This window comes from Trachemys scripta, chromosome 1 (genome assembly GCF_013100865.1).
Source record: "Trachemys scripta elegans isolate TJP31775 chromosome 1, CAS_Tse_1.0, whole genome shotgun sequence".
Lineage (NCBI taxonomy): Eukaryota > Metazoa > Chordata > Testudines > Emydidae > Trachemys > Trachemys scripta.
In genome coordinates, this window is record NC_048298.1 from 39,909,263 (window position 1) to 39,932,912 (window position 23,650).

At 39.5% G+C, this 23,650-nt stretch overlaps 1 protein-coding gene across 4 annotated transcripts in view; it reads left to right on the forward strand.

Annotated features, from left to right (window-relative positions):
• The window catches only part of POT1 (protection of telomeres 1), a 156,476-nt gene that overhangs the window by 119,608 nt on the left and 13,218 nt on the right, over positions 1-23,650 (forward strand). For all 4 annotated transcript variants that reach the window (XM_034767918.1, XM_034767927.1, XM_034767935.1 and 1 more), the window contains 6 exons: positions 9,290-9,453; positions 10,252-10,340; positions 12,697-12,738; positions 14,059-14,215; positions 18,224-18,429; positions 22,069-22,204. In XM_034767918.1, the coding sequence (XP_034623809.1) occupies positions 9,290-9,453; positions 10,252-10,340; positions 12,697-12,738; positions 14,059-14,215; positions 18,224-18,429; positions 22,069-22,204 (794 nt within the window). The remainder of the gene's footprint in view (positions 1-9,289; positions 9,454-10,251; positions 10,341-12,696; positions 12,739-14,058; positions 14,216-18,223; positions 18,430-22,068; positions 22,205-23,650) is intronic.

The following is a 23,650-nucleotide window of genomic DNA, read 5'->3' on the forward strand; positions in this document are numbered from 1 at the left end:
TTCTACTCATTCAAATGAGCTCTTTCATTGCGGGTGCATTCCATTATTTCCGTGAACATCTCGTCTCGCGTCCTCTTTCTCCGCCACCTTATCTGAGATATTCTTAGGGATGGAGGAGGGAGGCTTGAAAAATTTGCAGAAAAACCCTGGAGGGAGGGTTGAAAAAAAGGAGAGAAGTTTTTAAAATGATACATTTTACAGAACAATGCTTATACTCTTTCATGGTGAACAACACTATTCACATTACATAGCACATGTGATTTCAGTACAAGGTCGCATTTTCCATCTTAATATTGAGTGCCTGTGACTTTGGTGTTAGAGATTACAGACGCAGGTCCGGGCAACAGAATTCAGCTTTCATGCAGCCATGGTAAGGCATTGTCTTTCGGCTTCTGCGCCCTCCTTTCCCACATACCAAGCAAAGCCCGTTGAGTGCTGCGGTTTTCCTGTTAACCTTCAGCAGCAGAAAACAAACTAACCCCCCGCATCCAATTCTCTAGGATGATCACTTTATCCCTCCCCCCACCACATGGCTGGTATAAGGGAAGATCCCTGCAGAAACTAAACTAACCCCCTTACCCCCCTTCCCGCCATGAATTATCTGGGATGATCGCTGTACCCCTCCCCCCACCGCGTGGCTGGTAACAGGGAAGATCCCTGCTAGCCAAACGCGAAAAGCTCAGGGCCAATTCCTCCCCCTTCTACACCCCCCCCCCCCANGCAAACAGCCCAGTAGGAACGGCCACCTCTGTCCCCTTAATTAAATTCCCATATTTCAACCAGGTTATCATGAGCAATATCACTCTCCTGAGGATTACACAGTGAGATAAAGAACGGATGTTGCTTGAATGCCAGCAAACACTGGGACCATACGCTGCCAGGCTTTGTAATGCAATGATACCAGATGACTTGCTGCAAGTATGGCGTGGTCAAGTGTCCTGCCATGGAGGACGGAATAAGGCTGCACTGCCCAGAAACCTTGTGGCAAGGCTTTTGGAGTATCTCCAGGAGAGCTTCATGGAGATGTCTCTGGAGGATTTCCGCTCCATCCCCAGACACTTTAACAGACTTTTCCAGTAGCTGTACTGGCCGCAAATGCATCCCAAGTCCTCAGGGCAAAGTAATAATTAAAAAACGCTTGTTTTAAAAGCAAGTTTTATATTTTAAAAGGTAAACTCACCTGAGGTCCCTTCCATGGGGTCATGGTCTTGGATATTGGCTTGGGGGAGGGTTGGGAGGGTACTTCAGTCAGGCTGAGGAAAAGATCCTGGCTGTTGGGGAGAACGGAGTGCTGGGTGCTCTCCGCAAGCTCGTCCTCCTCCTCCTCCTCCTCCTCCTCTTCCCTGTCCGCAGAATCCTCAGGTGTAGCTGATGAGATTATCCCCGCCTCAGAATCCATGGTCAGAGGTGGGGTAGTGGTGGCGGCCCCCCCTAGAACTGCATGCAGCTCGGCGTAGAAGCGGCATGTCCGCAGCTCTGACCCGGAGCGACCATTTGCCTCCTTTGTTTTTTGATAGGCTTGTCTGAGCTCCTTGACTTTCACGCGGCACTGATATGAGTCCCTATTGTGGCCTCTCTCCATCATGCCCTTGGAGATTTTTTCAAAAGTTTTGGCATTTCGTCTTTTCGAACGAAGTTCTGCTAGCACTGAATCCTCTCCCCATATAGCGATCAGATCCAGTACCTCCCGTACGGTCCATGCTGGTGCTCTTTTTCGATTATCGGCCTGCATGGTTACCTGTGCTGATGAGCTGAGCTATCTGTGATCACCTGTGCTCTCCACGCTGGGCAAACAGGAAATGAAATTCAAATGTTCGTGGGGCTTTTCCTGTCTACCTGGCCAGTGCATCCGAGTTCAGATTGCTGTCCAGAGCGGTCACAATGGTGCATTGTGGGACAGCTCCCGGAGGCCAATACCATCGAATTGCGGCCACGCTAACCCTAATTCGAAATGACAATATCGATTTTGGCGCTACTCCGCTCATCGGGGTGGAGTACAGAAATCGATTTAAAGAGCCCTTTATTTCGAAATAAATGGCTTCGTTGTGTGGACGGGTGCAGGGTTAATTCGATTTAACGCTGCTAAATCCGAATTAAAGACATAGTGTAGACCAGGCCTAAGTCTGATGCAAAGAATTCCATACAAGTAAGATGTATTCTTTCAAAATTACTCATATTTTTCTTTGACCTTCTACCTTTCCTCATTTGACAGTTTTTCAGCTGTTTCTAATTGGCTTCTTTCTGGCTTCCTATGGTCTCACTGCAGGATTAATCCTAATTACTCTTGGATTATTCTTATCCTGTTTTTGGTTTAAGTTAATGGTGGGGTTGATGATTTTGTAGGTCATGGGTCTTACAAATGCTTTCACAGCACAGACTACATCTTAATAGGGAGATTATCTCATGAACCAGCTCCTTTCACGTTCATAATTGTATGCACCAGCTTCGCTTTATTCTTGATACCATTCTACCAGCAATTTAAAGCAATTGTTTATGTGTGGTGGGAGAAAGTAATATTAAGGAAGGTAATTAATAAGTATGTATTAAACTGTATTTTATTAACTTTTTTAGGTGGAAACAGGGAAGTTCCCACAAAGCTCCTAGGATGTGAACAAAATTATGCATGTGAATAGTTCCATTGGTTGCAATGGACCCACTCTCATGCTTAAATGCTTTGGCATATTGGGGCTCAGGGCAAGAAGGAAAAGGAAAATGAAAGAAGTTAAGAGAAAGGGAACCTGGCCTTTCTTCTCCCTCAAGTAAAGTTCTGTTTTCTTTGGAAGAATCAGATTCTGTGTACTAAACTGTTTTCTTTTTTCTTCTCATCCCAGTATTCTAGTGGCCTGGTGTTTAGGCTGAGCCCAAGAAAAGAGCAATTGGCACCAGCCAAAGCTCTACCTCTGCTGCCTAGTACATACTTATCCCTAACTCAACAAGATTAATCACTCATTCATCACATATCTCAGACTTTCCTCTGCACCTACTCAGTAGGCAAAAAAAAAGTAAAAATATATTGTACATTGCTTTTATATATGTGTGTGTGTGTGTGTTTATACACACACACACACCAGGATATATCACATTTGTATTAAATCCAGGATAGCGATTAAAAAAATACAAATTAGATTATTGGGTGACCAAGCCCAAATGACTCTAAATGTATCAGATGGAAATTATCCCCATATTTTTAGGGGGTTAATCTTATCCACTAGATGATTTCTCATTGAAGTTCAGGCTGTTCATTTCATACTTACTCTTACTTTGCTAAGAATTAGCCTGTAAAAAGATTTATGCTTAAACTAAGTCTGGGGAAAATGGAACTGAAACAGCAAAATCTCCAGGTTGACAATTTGCTTAAGTCAGTGACATTTTCCCACTTGTCTCTGGCTGGATTCATGTGTTTTGTTTCTACCGGGCTGCTCCGTATGGATAAATTGGAGGCTCGTGCAGTCATCTCACTATACCGGTACTTGGAAAGCTGGGGAAAAACAAATACAAACATTTATCTTTCTAAACACTATTAGAGGGCTTTTCCGTCACCCTCCCACTTCTCTGGTTCTTGTCATGCAGACAGCAAGCATAAAAAGAACAGAAGTCCTGAGTGCAGGCAATGCGATGTTTATTGGGGTTAGTTTGCAAGCAAGCATATTATGAAGGCCTTCACACCAGTTGGACTTATCTCTATAAACCGATAGTCTGTTCCCCAGTGTTCCGTTCCCAACACTGACGCCGCAGAGCATTTACCCCATGTCCCCCTTCCCAGCTCTGATGCCACAGAGCGTTTACCCCATGTCCCCCTTCCCAGCTCTGATACCGCAGAGCCTTGCCTGTGTCCCTGTTCCCCATTCCCTATTCCCTGTTCCTGTTCCCCCCCCCAGCAAGCATGATTCCAATTTCCCTTTCCGCCACTTCCTGTTTGACCTGTTTGTATATTCTCAGCTATTCCTTAATCAATCATTTTACTGAAAATTTAACCAACCAATCCAAACATATTGTAACATAATTCTCTAACCAATTATATCCCACTACCCTAATTAACTTACACCTAGCAAAATTAATTATACAGCAGACAGAAACAATTAGAGAACCAGAGAGATTAACAATAGAAAAGTGGGGGCCATGAAGATAAAATAATACAGAAATGAGGGTTTCACAACCACAACCATTGATCTTAACATTCCTTGCACTGCTATTATTATTTTTTACACAACTTTCCCCCGATTACACTCCCATCTTGTACAATCAGAGACAGTCAAGTTAAGTTCCAATAGAAACTCCTTACGTTCCTTTAGTGAGTTTGATTAACTCGTCCAATAGTCAAATAATATAGATCAGAGTATGTGGTGCCAGCAGTCCTTTACAGACCATTTCTGTGGGAAAAGGGCCCATTTTCCCTCAGAATAGCCATAAAGGCTCCTGGGAACAAACACATAGTGGTGGCAGTAGCCACCTGAACCCCTTGTATAATCTGTTTAACTACCAGGGTTCCACTCAATGTGACTGTACCAAGTTGCACAAATAATTACATCTACATAACTGGGTTTTATCATCAAACCAAAAACTTCCTTCTTATAACACCACAACTGTTACTCTTTAACATCTTCACAACCATTACCTTTTAACTTTTCCACAACTCCCAACCGGTTACTTCCCTCCAAATTCCCCCCAAACTCTGTAGTATTAATTTCTGCAAACATCTGCCTTTTACCTGGTGCTGTCTTTACCTCCGGATTGTTCAAAAAGGCAGTAAAAAACTTCTCAGTTCTCATTTCAGTTTTAAAAAGAGAGAGAAGGAAAAAAAAAGCTTACCACTGTTAACATTCTGATGAAACTAATAAAATACTCTCCTAAAATACAAAGACATGAAATCAGATGGAGAAATCCAGCTTTAAAAAAGAGAGGAAGAGGCTTGGAAGAGGTGGTGACAAATATAATGTAAACATCTCTGAATCCAAAGCTTTAAAGTGTAAGGGATGTTTATACTTTTTCAAAGGAGGAAGAGACAGCTTTCAGGAAGGGAGCAGTTTCCACTCCATAGCACCTCCCTAGCAAAAGTGCAGTCTGTTGCTGACTTCTGACACAGTGGTAGAAAGTCTAAGCCAAACGGATAGTATAGAATCTTGAAAGAAACCACACTTCCAATTCATTGATGAAACACATTTGCCCATTATCACTGATTTACTTCAAGACACATTCCAGGAATGAAGGGTAGCAATGTAATTTAGTGACTGGTCTGGCCTATAAAAAGACTACTGAGAGATCCAACATAAACACAACAGTCCGCTGTTTATTTTAAATCCAGCAGATAATTTAAGACTCTGATTAGAACAGTCTCAACTCTAAGGAAAGCCAACAGGGAGATTGGAATCTACCTGCTATGTCATTGGTGTCCAAGTGTACCTGGAATTGAATAAGCACTGATGTACCAAACACCATCCCTAAATCGGGAGGTTTGAGAGTAAACAGTAATTAGGCAAGTTCTTCATTGTCCAAACTTGATTTCTTAGGCCTTGGCTACACTTACCCGCTAGTTCGACAGCTGGAAATCGAACTTCTGGGTTCGACTTATCGCGTCTAGTCTGGACGCGATAAGTCGAACCCGGAAGTGCTCGCCGTCGACTGCGGTACTCCAGCTCGCCGAGAGGAGTACCGCGGAGTCGACGGGGGAGCCTGCCTGCCGCGTGTGGACCAAGGTAAGTTCGAACTAATTCGAACTAAGGTACTTCGAACTTCAGCTACGTTATTCACGTAGCTGAAGTTGCGTACCTTAGTTCGAATTAGGGGTGTAGTGTAGACCTGGCCTTAGTAAAAGGAATGATCCCAGAATTTAAAGATAGTTGGCACTTTACCATTTGCTTAGTAAATTGTTGATAATACCAGTCAGTAATGACAGCTAATCTCAAGTGACCAAGATGGAAAAACAAGTGGTTAGCCTCACAGGAAACTCAGAAGACTATAGAATCTCTAGTCAGAGAACTAATTGAATGTAATCAGTGCATTTCAGGCCATTAGGATATCATAATCAAAAGCTCCAAAGAGACAAAGGAATCTCACAAAACTGGGTGAGTGGGCAGCAAAATGGCAGATGAAATTCAATGTTGAAAAATGCAAAATAATGCACATAAGAAAACATAATCCCAACTATATATATAAAATGATAGGGTCTAAATTAGCTGTTAACTCCAAGATCTCTTTCTTGAGTGGTATTGTGGATAGTTCTCTGAAAACACCCACTCAGTGTGCAGCGGCAGTCAAAAAAAGCTAACAGAATGTTGGGAATCATTAAGAAAGGGATAGAAAATAAGACAGAAAATATCATATTGCCTCTATATAAATCCATGGTATGCCCACATCTTGAATACTGCATGCAGATGTGGTTGCTCCATCTCAAAAAAGATATACTGGAATTGGGAAAGGTTCAGAAAAGGGCAACAAAAATGTTTAGAGGTATGGAACAGTTTCCATTGAGGATAGACTTTTCAGCTTGGAAAAGAGACAACTAAGGAGGGGATATGATTGAGGTCGATAAAATCATGACTGGTTTGGGAAAAGTAAATAAGGAAGTGTTATTTACTTCTCATAACACAAGAACTAGGGGTCACCAAATGAAATTAATAGGCAGCAGGTTTTAAACAAACAAAAGGAAGTATTTCTTCACACAACGAACAGTCAACCTGTGGAACTCTTTGCCAGAGGATGTTGTGAAGGCCAAGACTATAGCAAGGTTAAAAAAAAAAAAACCTAGATAAATTCATGGTGGATAGTCCCTCAATAGGATGGTCAGGGATGCAGATCCATGCTCTGAAATATCCCTAGCCTCTGTTTGGCAGAAGCTGAGATTGGGTAACATGGAATGGATCATTTGATGATTGCCCTGTTCTGTTTATTCCCTCTGAAGCACCTGGAATTGACCACTGTCAGAAGACAGAATTCTGGGCTAGATGGACCTCTGACCCAGTATGGCTGTTCTTATATCTAAGTCTGCTCTGGTTGTCCCAATTTAATTTGAAGAGTGTGATTTTTATTACAATAATTGTATGGTGTTTCTCAATCATCAGTATCCTGAGTAGTGGATGGTGGTTTGGCTATTTTTTTTTTTTAATTTTTAAAGATTTGAATAGCTTTTCTTTCAGCCTTCACAGTGCGCCAGTCAGTCTACCCATCATGCTACTGGAAAAATCATCTTCTTTATTCACTGTTCCACTTAACTGTGTGCATATATATTGCTCTCTTGAAAACTTACACTGACTTCTGGTCTTCATCTGCATCAAGCTCAAACTCTTTAACTTCCTCTTCTAAGTTCTGTACAGTGTGTCTCCTGACTACAGTTCCTTTTCTCCACCTACAACCTATGTTCTGCCAACTCATCACATTTTGATGCTTTGTTGATATCCTCCTCTCAGAAGCAACTTTTTGTCTTCTGTCACCATTCCCCATATTCCAGGAATGCACTCCCAGACACTTTGCACCTTGTAGACTCTTAAATCTGTCTTCAAGACTCGTTAGTTTCGGTTAGTCCCTGTCTTGGGACTGGTTCTGTGCTTAGACAATTGCAAGTCTCCCATTGATTTTTAAAGGTGCAGGCCATTATCTCCAGTCCCTTCCCTCTTGCTCCCTCAAACTTTAAATATTTATCATCTAAGTGAACAAATGCAAAACACGTAATCATACATTTTTATTTAAAAAGAAAATAATTCTCTAGGTGTGTAAGTAACAAAGAATGTCTCCTGAATTGTGACTGCAGCCACTGTAAACTGTAATGCAAAACAGGTGTGGCTATAAAAATAATGGGCCACACCATTGGTTAATACTAATCTGCATAAATCCATTGGCTTCAATTGAGTTTTTCCAGTCTACAACTGCTGAGAATCTGGCCCGATAAGTGCTATGAGTGCACTTACAAAATTTCTGCCAGTGTGGGCGATTCTGTGTTTAAACCAGGCAGTCAAAACAGAACTTTTTAATTGTGACCCCTGCCATATTGAGGTTAATCCAGTGTGAATTTAGAGTCTTCTATAATTTACATATATGAGTCACGTTTCAAAGGTATTTAGAGCAAATATAAATCCAGATTATTAAATATTTGCAACTTGAAAGAAGGCTGCGTAACTGTCAGCCTATCACCTGAATCCTGGCTGATATTTTTCAACGAGGATATGGAAAACAGTAAATTATATTCCTAAATCATTAAAATAAGTCAAAGGAAAATGAGCAACATAGTTAACCCCACACACCCAATTTGCCTACCTTATGAAAAAACTGCCATTTATTTTTGTTATAATAAAAAATAATCATTCTGAAAATATGTGAAACACCAGAAATCCTTTGGGACCTCCTTTGTCTTTGAAGTTATCTTTTAAATAGATTTAAAATTATTTTTGTAATTTGGCAAGACTGTGTTGTGAGATAACAGAACTGATTCTAAGCAAGGCGGGGAATACTGTACCTATTGTTGACCCTTGGAGAGAAAGTCTGGCAGCATTAGAAGTAGTGTCAAAGGTAGGGAGCTGTGAAAAGTGTTGGTTCTTTGGTGCTCCAAACTAGATTATTTGTTCATTGAACAATAAGATATGGTGAGGTGTAAAATTTATTGCATTAATTTACTCCTACTGCTGTGGTGGACATGAAGCCAAATCGGGGGGGGGGGGGGGGCAAGTGGGGCAATTTGCCCCAGGCCCCACAGGGGTCCCCACGAGAGTTTTTCAGGGCCCCTGGAGCTGGGTCCTTCACTCGCTCCGGGGGCCCCAAAAACTCTCGCAGGGCCCGGGCCCCCGGAGCTTCTTCTGCTCCGGGTCTTCGGCGGCAGTTCGGCGGCGGGGTTCCTTCCACCCCGGGACCCGCCGCCGAAGTGCCAGGTCTTCGGTGGCGGGGGCCCCCAGCCGCCGAAGACCACAGCCCCCCCAGAATCCTCTGGGCGGCCCTGAGCCAAATACTGAGTGCTATCAAATGAACCATGTGTACGTGAAAATTACAACACAGATCTGTCTCTGGAGAGTCTTATTGCAATTATAAAAATGTATTCTGTCCTTCCAGGGAGGAAGTCCTTGGCCTTGTTTGCTTTGTAGCAGCAACTTTGGCTGCTTGGAGAGCAGAATTGATAGACTTTGCAGGAAGCCAGATCCAGTCTTCCTCAACTGATGGGACAGTTGAACACTAGTTAACATTGAGAGTAAAAGTAAAGTGGAGTAAAAGTAGACAAGGGGATTGATTCTGAGGATTCATAGGCTTTTTCTAGGAGAAAAGCATGATAATTCTAATCATTTTGTATTATGAAATCGTGTTTGTTTAGGTTGGAAGCTTTCTGAGAATTTACAGTCTGCATACAAAACAAGCCAGTGCTGAGAACCAGCCTGATGTTTCCTATGTAGAATTTCATCTTCATGGTGGCACCTGTTATGGTCGAGGAATTAGGGTCTTGCCAGAAAATAATCCAGATGTCAAAGAACTAAAAGCGTAAGTTCTGTAAATAATCTTTGAGACTAGTCTGGACATTTTAAATGCAGTATTTTAGAATTTTAGTTCCAATAAACATTAAGCTATTTACATTTGTAAGTGCTTTAGGGACTGATTACATGTAAGCACCCAGCGTTTCTGGAGTGGAATGAGGTTGCTGTTTGGTAATACCACACCATAGAACAGTTTTCAAAAGAGGGTAGGCAAGTGAGGATTAAATTTTCCAAATGAAACTGTAAGAGGAGTTTAGATTAACAAATAATAATGGTCCAAGTTATGATTTAGCCAAGCTAGCAGGTGTTGTAAACATAATACTCTTTTTAAAAGTGGCATGGGGTCTTTTAATGATGAAGGTGCTAATTCAGCAAAATAATTAAGCATTTGCTTAACTTAAAGCATGTGCTTAGGTCTAATTGAAGTAAGTGAGATTTAAACCCATGCTTAAGGCAAGGCACATCAATAAATACTTTATTGAATTAGGGCCCATAGGCAAAGAATAGCTAAGGTTCAAGGTCTCAATTTTATATTTCATCAGAAAGTCTGCACTTCCAGCAGCACAGTTCTCTCTTTGCACTATATAGGATATTGATTCAGAGGGTCTCCCCTACTGCATCTTCAATAAACATGCCCTTGGATTCTTTTCTGTTTTATGTCCATACAAGAGTTTCTATTATATCTAAACATTCAAGCTGGACTCTGTGAATAAAAGGTTCACATCTTTGATACCTTTTAGATCTATTGAAAACCACAGAAAATGTATATATTCATATCTTTAAAATCTTTGTTCTTTCTTTATAGATTCATGGATTCTGTGAATCTCACAGAGTCTCAAAATGTGGAGAGCATGTCTTCAATGGAATTGGATGGCATTTTTAGCAATCTATCATGTAAGAGCAATTGGAAATTGATTCACTCCCTCTTGCTACATAAATATAGTACTGGTCATGTTCTATTTAATATTGCTTTAAAGAAGACTTGGAGTGTTTTTCTTTCATTTAAACAAAAAGTATTTGGGAGATACAAGATACATATGGACCTATTAGACCAGAAACCAATATTCACTTATTCTTCTATCTCCCAGCAGAAGTTTGTCATGCAAATGAATGTTCGTCATGTAAATAAATGAATGTTAAAAGCGACTTGGTAAAGAGTTAATTTAAACACAGAGAGTAAGATCTTCACTTCACTTTAATGTAGCACTGTTTTCAAACAGCACTGTGTTAAAGCACACTAGAGAACATTTGGTGCGCACCAGCACAGTACACACACCAATTAACGTGCAACTAGTGTGCTTCAGAAAGCACACCCCCATAGCACATTACACCACTGTGTACAAGCCCTTAACAGGAAGCATGTTCATAAAAAACAGAATGCTGGTTTAAGGAAATTCATATAAAAAGTAAGGTCTCTTAGAAAGAGGCTGCCCTGTGCCTATGATGACACATAGGAATAGTAGCAAAATAGTCACTATCTCTGTTTTGAAGAACTAAGATTCTATAATCTATTTTCCTTTCTGGGCATTTCACGAGTGTTGCTTCCATTTCATTCTATGTATGTTATCCGCATAAATCTCCCACTCATCAAAAAGCCAATAGACCCATATGAGCTAATATACAGATGTTTAAGGGAATGATGCTGTGGTTTTAGAAATTCAGTACATACTTTTTTATTTTTAAAAAAGTTTGTAATTGGAGGGAGAAGTTTGCAGCTACTATTGGATTCTACTTAATATACCTTTTCAATAGTTCTCTTTTATATTAATTCTCTTTTGTGTACAATTGAATCCTGTAGAACCGCATCTATTTAGGAGATCCATATTGCTCTTAGATTCTACTGTGGTGACCACCATGTAGACAGAACCTCAGAATTGCTACAAGACTAAGAAAAAAGTTGTTGGGTTTGTTTTAAAGCAAATTACCTGTTAGCTGTCAGATTATGAAGTTATAGATTTCTGAACTTTTCATGCGGTCAGGAACAGTGAGAATAGTGAATAAATTATTTCTAGAACTCAGTCTACCAGGCAGGAGAATTTAATGTCCAGAGCTGTTGATCAGGAAAAAAGCATGTTTCAGTGTCCTTGAAATCTATGTCTGTAAAAAGGCACCAGATAGCCTATAGTGTATGAAATCTAATTGCAGAGATGTTTACTGTAATACTGTTACTTGTTAACAAATATAGAATACAAGGTTTGGATGAAAGTAAAAGTGCAGCTCAAATGTGACAAGTAACGATGGCTGTACTAACATGCACTGTGTGCAGGTCTACACATGTAAAGATAAATCTAAGATAAATATTATTATATATGAATAAAGATACCTGCACCTGATGAAGCCTTTTACTGTTAGTCTCTTCTCCTATACCAGGGGTAGGCAACCTATGGCACGTGTGCCGAAGGCGGCACACGAGCTGATTTTTAGTGGCACTCACACTGCCCGGATCCTGCCACCGGTCTGGGGAGCTCTGCATTTTAATTTAATTTTAAATGAACCTTCTTAAACATTTTAAAAACCTTATTTGCTTTACATACAACAATAGTTTAGTTATATATTATAGACTTATGAAAGAGACCTTCTAAAAACGTTAAAATGTATGACTGGCACACGAAACCTTAAATTAGAGTGAATAAATGAAGACTCGGCACACCACTTCTGAAAGGTTGCCGACCCCTGTCCTATACAGTTTGAGCAAAACCTAAAGGACATTGAGATAATGAAAAGCAGGTCTTGCCCAAACAGAATGGAATGGACTCTCTTATGGTAAGAGGCATTGTCAGATGCAGGTATTAATCTATTGTAAAGCACCTTTCATGATTTAAAACACTTTAAGTGACACACTCATATGATCATACATCTCAGTTGTCTGCCATTGGACTGTATTTGGTCTAGTTAGTGGGCAAACAAAACATCTATGAAAAATAAAATAAAACACAAAAGCAGATGGATTTTTGAATGATTAGGGGATGCCATTACCACTTACAGTGTAGATAGGAGAGAGATTTTCACAACTAAAAATATAGAAATTTCTCAACTACAAATGACATCAAGACAAATATAAATGAAGTTTTACATAGAGTAGCAAGTTTTCATCCTATTTTTTTTTGACATTTTTTTCCTATTAACTGAAACGCAGCAGTTATCTATAACTCAGAATTAATAGCAATCGTACAATGTTAAGTGGTTAGTAGCAATGTCATACTCAATTAACACAACTATTTTTCCTTCAAAATATGTCATTTCTTAACAGACCAGTCATATTCACAGAGATGCCAGCAGTTATCTGTTACAGGTAGGAAACATTTTTTTATACCAAGGTGGTAGACTTCTTATAAATAGTCTCGGAAGGATTTGAAGTTTATCTGTAAATTTCAGTTTCAATGTGATGAAAAAAATATTTCCATTGATGATAATCAAAATTTACAGATGGTCCAAATAACAAAAATGCTGCTAGAGAACTCATTGGGGTTTAATTTAAGGATATTTGCTTTGTATATTTTGACATGTGATGTTGACAGTTTGTGTTTTAGTGGTTAGAAAGCTTTAACTTTTTGAATAGTTACTGTCTGACCCCTCCCAATTGTCTGACCACCCCACCCATAATTTCCCATATATGTGAAAATTTAAAATGATTAAAAAATAGAAAAAGCTTAAAAATAAAAATAGATATTATCAATCAGAATTATAAGAAAATAAAAATTGAATTCTGCCAAGCCTACTTATAAATAACAAGGATGGATGTTGAGACGTTAGCTTACAAAACTGTTCAAGTAATTGTAATTGTCTAATTTCCATTATGAATGTTGTTTTTTAAGGACGATATACATTTAGATGTAGATAAACCCACATAACAAATTGAGCAGTGATGTCTATGGGATGCTAATATGTTCAGCCTTGTGCTTTCATCCTCTCAATTGCTAGTATCTTGTTCCAATCACCTTTGTTGAAATATCCTATTGCGTTCATTTCATTGTGTTGGAACGTTTTTAAATGGGAAGAAATTATGACATTTCAAAAATTATTCTTATTAAAATATGTAGGATTTTCCCCTACTTGAATCCTTTTCACCCAGGGTTAAATCACTGCAGACTTTGGGAATGTCTTATGTCTTAAAGGCCAAAGGAACCATTTGAAACACTGCACTTGTAAAGTGGAGACTGCAGCAACAGATATATTTCTCAAAAGTTCTGTCAATTCAGCTAATACTTGTTCCTGCCACGCTTTTCATAAAAATGGACATCTGATTGGTCAAAACTGGCTTAAGTGCTGCAAGACCACGATTTTACTTTACCAGGGTTTGCAAATCTAACATTCTGTTCCATGGGAAGTGGAATTGCAGCCATCAGCTGAGTTACTTAGAACTCTTATCAGTTTTAGCTACAGCTGCTCAAAGGTTCTGCTAAAATAATTTCTCAAAGATGCTTACAGACTTTAGGATCCAATAGAGTATTTTTACCTTTTTCAAGAAAATTCTAAATTAAAAAAAAAAACGGTAGTGAAAATTCTTTAAACACATCCCTGTGATGGTCCCATCCACTCACTTTATTGTGCACTTGTATTGTTCCAAATATTGTTTCATTGCTTAATAGCTCGTATTTTTATTGCTTTACAGTATTAACAGATCATCAGCATTTAGATGACACAGCACTGAATACTATCTTGAACAGCTCAGTTCCTCAACAATATCGCATTAGAGCAAAACTCAGAACTTTTAAACCCCAGAAGCTCTATCAGTCCGTTAAACTTTATTGTTCAAAATGCAACTCACTGTAAGTGTTTTACATAATAACAGTAAAAGTTACAGATTGCTCAGATTGTTTTAGGAATCTTAGATAAGCTTTTAAATATTTTCATCTTTCTTTTAACACTGAAGATGAGTTGAATTTAAATCCATTTAGTTTCAAGCAAAGGCTTAGAAATTTACTGAAATTAGTTGGGGAAAACTGTAGTCATATGGGATATGCTTACTATGTTCTATTCAGTGGCTCCAGAATTCTAGTTTCTGTTCCAGTACGCAAATTTGGCACTCAATTTTGCCCAGGACCTAGAAGCAAGATTTATCTAACCCTGCTCTTACAATTTTTTGAGTATCCCATCATAATAACCCCTGTCGGTATCCACATAACTATCTGTATTTTGGCTTTTAGAATTCTAAAATGGTGGAAAGTATCAAAAGGGTAGCCGTGTTAGTCTGGATCTGTAAAAGCAGCAAAGAGTCCTGTGGCACCTGTAGACTAGCAGACGTATTGGAGCATGAGCTTTCGTGGGTGAATACCCACTTCTTCGGATGCATGTAGTGGAAATTTCCAGAGGCAGGTATAAATATGCAAGCAAGAGTGAGTCAGGCTAGAGATAATGAGGTTAGTTCTAGCAGAGGGCCTCATCCTCCCTGATTGAACTAACCTTGTTATCTCTAGCCTGACTCTCTCGTGCTTGCATATTTATACCTGCCTCTGGAAATTTCCACTACATGCATCCGAAGAAGTGGGTATTCACCCACGAAAGCTCATGCTCCAATACGTCTGCTAGTCTACAGGTGCCACAGGACTCTTTGCTGTTTAAAATGGTGGAGACTGCCAGTACAACTAGAGACAGAGTTTGGCTTTATTTTCAAGGTTATTTTATTTAAGGGGGAAAAATATTATTTGAAAACTGTCAGATATCAATTTTGTCTTGGCAAAACTCACTACTGCAAATTAAGTAAAAATTCAGAAAATTTTTGATGTTTCAAGAAAGTGCATTGAATGTGTTAAATAATATTAACATAATTTCACCAGCACATCATGAAGAGCAGAGTAGTCTATGGGTTGTATGTGTGTCTAAGAGTCTTACTTCTGGGTTTTAATCCTAGCTCTCATAAAATCACCTTGTGGCCTTGGAAGGAGTTTTAACATCTCTTGGTGTCCCATCTTTAAAAGGAGGATAATGCCTTTCTTATAGAGGAGGGTTGTGAGGATTAATAATGTTCATTCATGGCTGATCCTGAAAACTGATACGCTCTCTGACCTAGCACATGCTTAACTTTAGATTACTCAAATGCTTAAAGTTGAGCATGTGCTGAAATGCTTTGCTAAAATGGGGCCAGACCACTAAGTTTCTTTCAAGATTGAGCCCTCTATATGGTGAAAATGTAAAGCACTGTATATATCACTGTGCAGTATTATTGGTGCTTAATGGTCCTCTTGTGAGATTTTCTTACAATATGTTATTTATACAGAAGCTTTCAGCCCAAGGTACTTTACAAACTGGGCTAAATTCTGACTGCATCTGAACACATACTTGAAAAGTCACAGCCAGAGTGGGGAGTTTCATCCTGTTTCTGCCTCCCCCCAAACCTGCATAAGCACTGTTTGGAAGTTGCTCTATAAATGGAGCTGAGGAGAGGGGCATTCCATCATGGTATCAGGGGGACCCATATATTCCACTTCCCCATCTGTAAAATGGGGAATAATAGCACTTCCCTACCTCAAAGTGCTGTTGTGAGGATAAATACATTAAAGATTGTGATTTGCTTTGAGATCTACTGATGAAAAGTGCTATATGAGAGCTAAGTATTATTATCATAGACTTTAAGGCCAGAAGGGGTCAAAATGATAATCTAGTCTGATCTCAGCCTCAACTACCCCCTTCTGTAGTAGGCCCATACCTCTGGCTGAGTTAGTGAAGTCTTCAATGAATGAGCTTTATTTTAATTAGGGTTACCATATCTAATAAATAAAAAAAGAGGACCCTCCATGGGCCCTGGCCCCGCCCATTTCCCCACCCTTAGCCCCGCCCCAACTCCGACCCTTCCCCACCCTAACTCCGCCCCCTCCTCCCTCCCACTGCCAGCCAGGGGGAAAGGGCTGCCCCAGGGCTACCGGCTTCAGGGTTTGCCGGGCAGCCCCCAGACCCTGCGCCCCTGGCTGGCGCTTCCCCAGCGCAGCTGGAGCCCGGGAGGGGAAGCACCCAGCCGGTGGCGCAGGGTCTGGAGGCTGCCCGGCAAACCATGAAGCTGGTAGCGCTCGGGCTTTGGGCAGCCCCTATTCCTCCGGACCCTGCGCCCCCAGACGGGCACTTCCCCTCCCGGGCTCCGGCGGCGCACGGACATGTTCAGCTTTTTGGCAATTCCCCCCGGACGGGGATTTGACTGCCGAAAAGCCGGACATGTCCAGGAAAAAGAGGACATATGGTAACCCTATTTTAATAATCCATGGTACACTTCAGTTCTAACAATATAATGACATTGTCCTTTATTAGACATCTATATTTTACAATTAATAATTAAAGCTGTTACTGGTTTAAAAAAAAGAGCGTTCTTCATTTGAGTAGCACTGTCAAAAATTGTATAGAACTTTTTTAATAGGAAAATGCTGATACATCAAAATCAAAACGTTCCATTGGAACGTCACTTTTGACAAAATACTGTTTTTAAAAAATTGAAGCATTTCAGTAAAGTCAGAACATTTTGCTTTTCATTTCAGTTACTTTTCATTTCAAAATTTTATTTCATATTTAATTTTATTTTTATATTTTTATTTTATTTGAAATAAAATATTTTAAAAAATGAAAAATTTAAAACCAAAATGTTTTGATTGACCCAAAACAAAAAAGTTTGAAAAATTTTGTTTGGTGAGAAAATTTCAAAATTTGATAATTTGTTCCAATTCAGAATGAAATGCTTTTGAAAAAATGGAATTCCTGTGAAATGCAAATTCCTGACTAGACTACAAGAATTACACACACACACTCACAGAGTACAGGGACTACAACTTTGTTCTTAAAAATTAAAAATCATGTAGCAAATGAATAAATAAATACATTGGGTACAAATGTCAATAGAAGAAAAAAATAGACACAGTTAGTGAATACTCTTGCATGCAGTACAGTCATGCTCTGGTTGGAGTTTTGCCCTTGATTTCTTTGGGAGCAGGAATTGGTGTGGGTAAATGCTTTTTTAAATAGAGATATTCTGAGTTTCTGACATCCTTAAAAAAAAACAAAAAAACTTTTTTTTCATTGTAATGATGTTTCGTGTCTCCTTGTTGCTATTCCACTCAAAGCCAATAAGGCTTTTCCCCCCGAACAGAAAGTGTGCCAGAACATTTGCTGTTAAAATTTCATAAGCAATCCAATATCTTTGTGTTCCTAATTACACTTATACCTTGGGTTGATCCTGCAATCTATTCCACCATGCAGAGCAAGGAATGCAATGTGTTTGCACTCCAGCACAAGGGCAAACAGTGGTTATGTGTGGCACAAAGTAAGGTATTGTCTTGCAGTGGAAAATGGTCTCAAACAGCTGCTGCTCTTGTTTTCTTTTTTTTGCAGAATGCATGGTAAAATAGAGTTGGATAATCTGGGTTTCAACGCTAAAGAGACATGTAGCTATGTGACCATTTTAGGGCCTATTCCAAAGCCAAGTGAAGTCAGTGGGAATCTTTCTGTTGATTTCAGTGTGGGCTTGGATGAAGGTATTAGGCTTTACCCCTGCTGATAGACAGGATTAGCTTTCTTGGCATGCAGCAGCAGGCTCATTCATGCAGGACTAGTTTTCCTTGAGCTTATATGCACAACACTCCACACCTTTGCTGTGCACCATCAAACCCTTAAATTGCTACAACTTGTTATATATTATCTTTTGTCAAAGATCAGTGTGGAAAGGTGAATTTTCCTGTATATGCTGCTGTTATAATAATATTTCAATATCTTGTTTGTTTAAAGTACTGCATTTCAGCTACTAGACTATTGAAAGAGAAGCTGCTACTATTTACCTATTGCTTTCTAAAATGTTTTAGGCAAGAAGTTCCAGATGGAGATGATTTTGACTTAATATTAAGAGACTGTGCAGCTTCAGCTCCAAATCCAGAAGTACATAATTCATTGTGGTATGATTCTGAAGTGTGGGATACAGAAAATCAGGGGCAAAGAAAAATAGCTGTTCATTTTGTAAAACATGATGAGCTGCTTCAGGAGCCAGAAGATACTTTGATTATGGTACAAGGTAAGATAATTATATTACAGTTATACCACCTAGGATGGCGCAGTGGACTTTACCACTAGAAATTTAGGATTTAAATATCTCTGATTTAAAAACAAAAAGTTAGTTTGTGAGTTGTATTTAAAAACAAGCATATGCATATTAGAATCCTCTTTAAGTGATGGTAAAATCCATTAGAATTTTAGGGTTAGAGGTGGTTGGTTGAGTCTCTGAAGTTTTCAGATAAAATTTATTGCAAAAATAGTGGGTTTGGATTTCTGTAAACCAGACAGGAAAGATACCTTTGTATCTGATAAATCCAAACCAAGAAGCTTATTGATGATGCAGTTTTTTAAAAAATGTACTGTCTCCAGCTGGGCTTTTAGGTAGGTTTGGAATGGTGATTGCAGTCTTACCAAAAATATTCAAACGTGGCTGGATAAATTAAAGGCTTCTGATAATGCAAACCCACTATATACTTTGTCAGCCTCTGGATGTCAGTGTTGTGTCACATAAATAAAGCTGAAGCAGTGTGCTTTTTATCTGATTGCTTTTTAGGGGGAGAGAAAAAAAGCCACCTAACTTTAAACAAAGCAATGTAGGTAAAGATATAAATAAGGATGTTTGAATAGAATATAGGTAAGAAATTTTTGCACAGCTTCACATTCTGAGTTTAAAACAAGGGCACAGTATCCAAGTGGATCAATGTGGAAGGGCAAGGGTGAGTCAGTTGGCCCTTTCCATGGACAGATCATTAGGGTTAATGACAAAGCCCCTTCTGTTTGCTACTTAGTTTATTATCTGACTAGTTTCAACAGTAGTCTGCTTTGTGGTGTGTCCCCAAATCCTTCAATATGTTGATATAATTTTCTTCCTTTGTAAAAGCCCTGTCTCCCCAGTTCTGTGTCTGTTTTTTTTTCTCCTAAAATAACCAAACAATATACCTTGCTCTGCAAATCATTGGAAGATATTAAAGCCCCAGCAGCTGAATGTTTGAGAGAGAGCATGTGGAGTGGAAGTGAAAGACACAATTGTAAATCTTCATATATTTACTAAAAGAAACTTTAGCTGACCAGTATTTCAGTTCATTTTCTCCTTCCGAATATTGATAATGGAACGTGTCTAAAAAAGATGGCTACTCTCAGAATTTGGGCTTTTTACTTTTTTCATTTACAAGTTCTGGGAGGAATTTTGTGTGTGTTCCCAGATACATCCTTCCTTAATTTCTCCATATACACACAACAGCAGCTATTCTTCTGGCCAAGTAGATCTAAATATTACTCTTGGTGTTGCATAAGCAGCTTGCTTTAGTACAGTATGAGATCCTCCCTTCCCCAGAAACCAGATGCTGAGCCATGTTACTTTACTTCCACAGGATTTTTTTTTTTTTTTGCCTCTGTTGAGCTGAGAGTTGAGATAGAGCTAAATCCAGGAAACAGATCCACTACTAGGTCAGCCTTTATTTAAACAACTTTTAATGAACATAAATAAAACTAATTTGTAGCAAACCTTAAAAAAGGTGGAGTTTAAGATATTGATTACATTTAGATTAATATGTACTATTCATTTACTTCCATTTTTATCCAGTAAATTCACTCTGATTCATTTCAAGTTACATCTGACAAATTTGTTGATGTTGATTTGTTAGTACACTAAAATCATTGTCTAGATTGACTTTATATTCCAAATACCTTTAATTCCAAATACCTTTAAATTATGGAGGCATCCCAGTGGTTCCATAGTTAAGGCTGTACTGAGTTTTATGCTTAACGCATGATTTAAATCCTTCGTCTGACCATAACATTTCAAGCATTGTGTTCTGAAGAGGTTGTTGCTATGGCAGTGGACTGGACTGTATTCTTGGCTCTGCTATGTAACCTTGAGCAAGTCACTTCATGTCTCTGTGCCTCTATTCCCCTCCCAAGATTTATTCATCTTTTATGGTTAAACCTTAGATAGGTACTGTCTCTTACAATGTATTTGTACAGTGCCTAGCATAGTGGGGCCCTGATCTGGTTGGCTTCTCTAGTCACTCCTGCATGATAAATAACGGTAATAATAATAATAAAATATATGAGACAAAGCCATACTTCCTATAATAATGCTTTTGTAAGATCTTAAATCTAATTTAAGCTAAAGTTGTTTTTGCAGAAAGTTACTTATTTCAGAAAATTCACTCATACATTTCTTTCCTATTATCCATTCAGGAACTAATTAGTTCAAAAGTTATTTAGCCAAAAACTAGTGGTTATTAGGTGCTTAACAATAATTACAGGGTTAAGTGTATCAAACTGGTTCTTGAAATTACAAGGAAACACAGTTACACTGGTCTGAGGTCAGAGTGTTTCTAGATTCAATCCAGCAACCATATCAAACAAGCACTGCTGTGATTGAGGGACCTATGATCACGTTAAGAAATGACATCCCTGTATCTCTAAGGGATAAAATGCATGTTTATGATACTAGACCAGGCTGGGCAAACTGTGGCTGGTGGGCAAACTACGGCGCATCAAGTTCCCGCCGGGGAGTGGGGTCTGGGGCTCTTGCTCCACTCCATGCGCAGCCGGGGAGCGGGGTCAGGGGCTTTGTGCGGCTCCTAGAAGGTGCAGCATGTCCCCGCTCCGGCTCCTATGCGTAGGGGCAGCCAGGGCCAGGGGGCTCCACATGCTGCCCCCACCCCAAGCACTGTCCCCCTCAGCTCCCATTGGCCAGGAACCATGGCCACGCCCCTGCCCTAATCCCCCTCCCACCCTCTAAACTCCTCAGTCCCAGCCTGGAGCACCCTCCTGCACCCCAAACCCCTCATCCCCAGCCCCCCTCCAGAGCCTGCACCCCCAGTCCGGAGCCCCCTCCCACACCCTGAACTCCTCATTTCTGGCCCCACCCCAAAGCCCTCACCCCCTCTTGCACCCCAACCCCCAATTTTGTGAGCATTCATGGCCCAGCATACAATTTCTATACCCAAATGTGGCCCTCAAGCCAAAAAGTTTGCTCACCCCGTACTAAACTCAGGTAGCTTCTCCAGTAATATAAAGCATTCATTTCTAGTTTTGGTAAGTTACCAAGTAGTACTTAAAATCATATTATTATGTTTACTACTGTGTTGCATTTTCCCCCTCACTTCAGTTCTGATGCTGTTTTAACAGCTACTTGTTCTCATATTGCTAGCTAAAATGTAATGTTTTCTACCACTTAAAAGCTGGAATGTCAAGCTGTTTTCTAGTGAAATAAAACGTATTCTAGTTCTGGTTGTTCTCAAGATAGCAGCCACTAAAATTGCTGGAAATGTAGTGAAAGAAAAAGCAAAGTGTAACCCGAATAAAGTTACTTTAAGGTCTGCTATCTTGTTAGCTACTATTGTTGTTATGAAATATATTTAAAACATATGTTATGGTTACTTACAACTTTGATTGCACATGTAACACTTGTGGTTGTGTTAACATTTTGCTGTCTTTGCATGAAGTGATGAGTCACTTAAAATTTTGTGTGGTTGTTCCTATACTTTTAACACATGCAATACATTAAGGAGTTCCATCAACACTGGCCTGCATATAGTGATGAATTACAGATGCTGAAATGGATATCCAATAGGCAAAGAAAGATTAATCAAGTAATTTAGCATTAAATACAATTAAGAAAACATTTTTTTTCTGCTTTTAACAGGGGGGACGCTAAAAGAAATCAGAAAACTTTCAAGAAGATTTAAATGTATTATACCTGTGAGATCAACGAAAGAAGATCTTGAGTTACTAGACCTTTCAGCTCCCTTCCTTTTGCAAGGGAAAATATGGCATTATGGGTAGGTTTAAAAAAAAAGTCTTAATAGTTTAGAAGTGGTTGCAATTAATAGATGTATAGAAAGTTAGTTTGTTTCAATAACTTAAATTCCAATGTCAATTGCAAACAGGTATAACTTTACCTTCTAAAGTTTGTTCTTGAAAAGAGTTGTCCATGACAATTGCAAAAATTAAAATTGTATGGAAGAAGAAGACATTGATCCGGAGCCTGAACATAAAACTTATGCTTCCACCACTATAGTTAAGAGAAAAGAAACTTACATTATACACTTCTGTTTTCAGGAGTTGACAGCTTTTTTTTTTTTTTTTTTTTTTAATTACCCCATTAGGTTAAAAAAAGCTTATTCTCAGCCCACAGAATTTCCTATAATTCTTTGCATGGTAGCGAGGGGTAGGAGGGTTTCCTCAAGGGTCCAGGCTTCTAGGAAACGGTGGGTATAAGAGTTCATGGGCCAGGAAGGTCAGGCTGCGAGAGGTGTCAGTGCTTGACTGTATGCATATATGCCCTCCTATGCACTTTAAATGATGTGCTACAGCCTCTGCTTGATGGTATGAAAAGATGGTTATTTGAACTTATCAGTTTTTTCTGCATTAAAAAATAGAAAAGCTCTTGGCCATCAAGAGATGTCTACTTACATGCCTCATTGAGGCTAAGGCATTGGTGATATACCTTAGGTTCCTGCTGGGCACAGGTCATCACCAGTACAAAGTACCACTCTTTGAGCTTTCAGCATGCCCCATGTGATCACTAACTGTTTGGCAGCTCAACTTCGTAGATGGGGCCTGCAAGTGTTTCCTTGTTCCTAGATGTCTGTCTCATAAGAGCCCAGTCTTATAACTCTGCCCTACAGGAGATATTTTCCCTCTTTAAATCTTTGGGTTTTACTGTAAACATTGAAAAATCACACTGGTTCCTACACAGTCTTTCACCTTCCTAGGAGCCACCTTAGATATGACAAGAGCCCTAGCTTTTTTGCCCCAGGACAGGTTTTGAGATCTTCTTCAGGCAGTAAACCTAGTTAGGTCCAAAGGAGCAGGGGCAGTAGTTTTGCATTTGGCCTGATGGCAGCTTGTATCCTTGTTGCCCTCTTTGCATGAGTATGGATGTGTCCCTTGCAGAGGTGGTTGAGTCTACTGTGCAGACCAAATGATGGCCTGTACATGATAGTTTCCCTTATTCAGAAGGTTTGTGATTCTCTTTTGTAATGAAAGCTCCCAAAGTTTGTCTCAAAGAGAAGCCCATCCCATAGCCAGCACCTTGAATAATGGTAGGCACAAAGGCCTCCAAACTTGGGAGCTCATTTAGGAAACTTGAAGGTTTATGATGTTTCAAAGTCTCACTTGTGTGTACTTATCAAAGCACAACAAGTTAAGACCTTTACAGTAATATCAAATATGCATCAAGGTATGATTAGTGTAGGGACTATCCTTGAATTCCCTGACGTCTG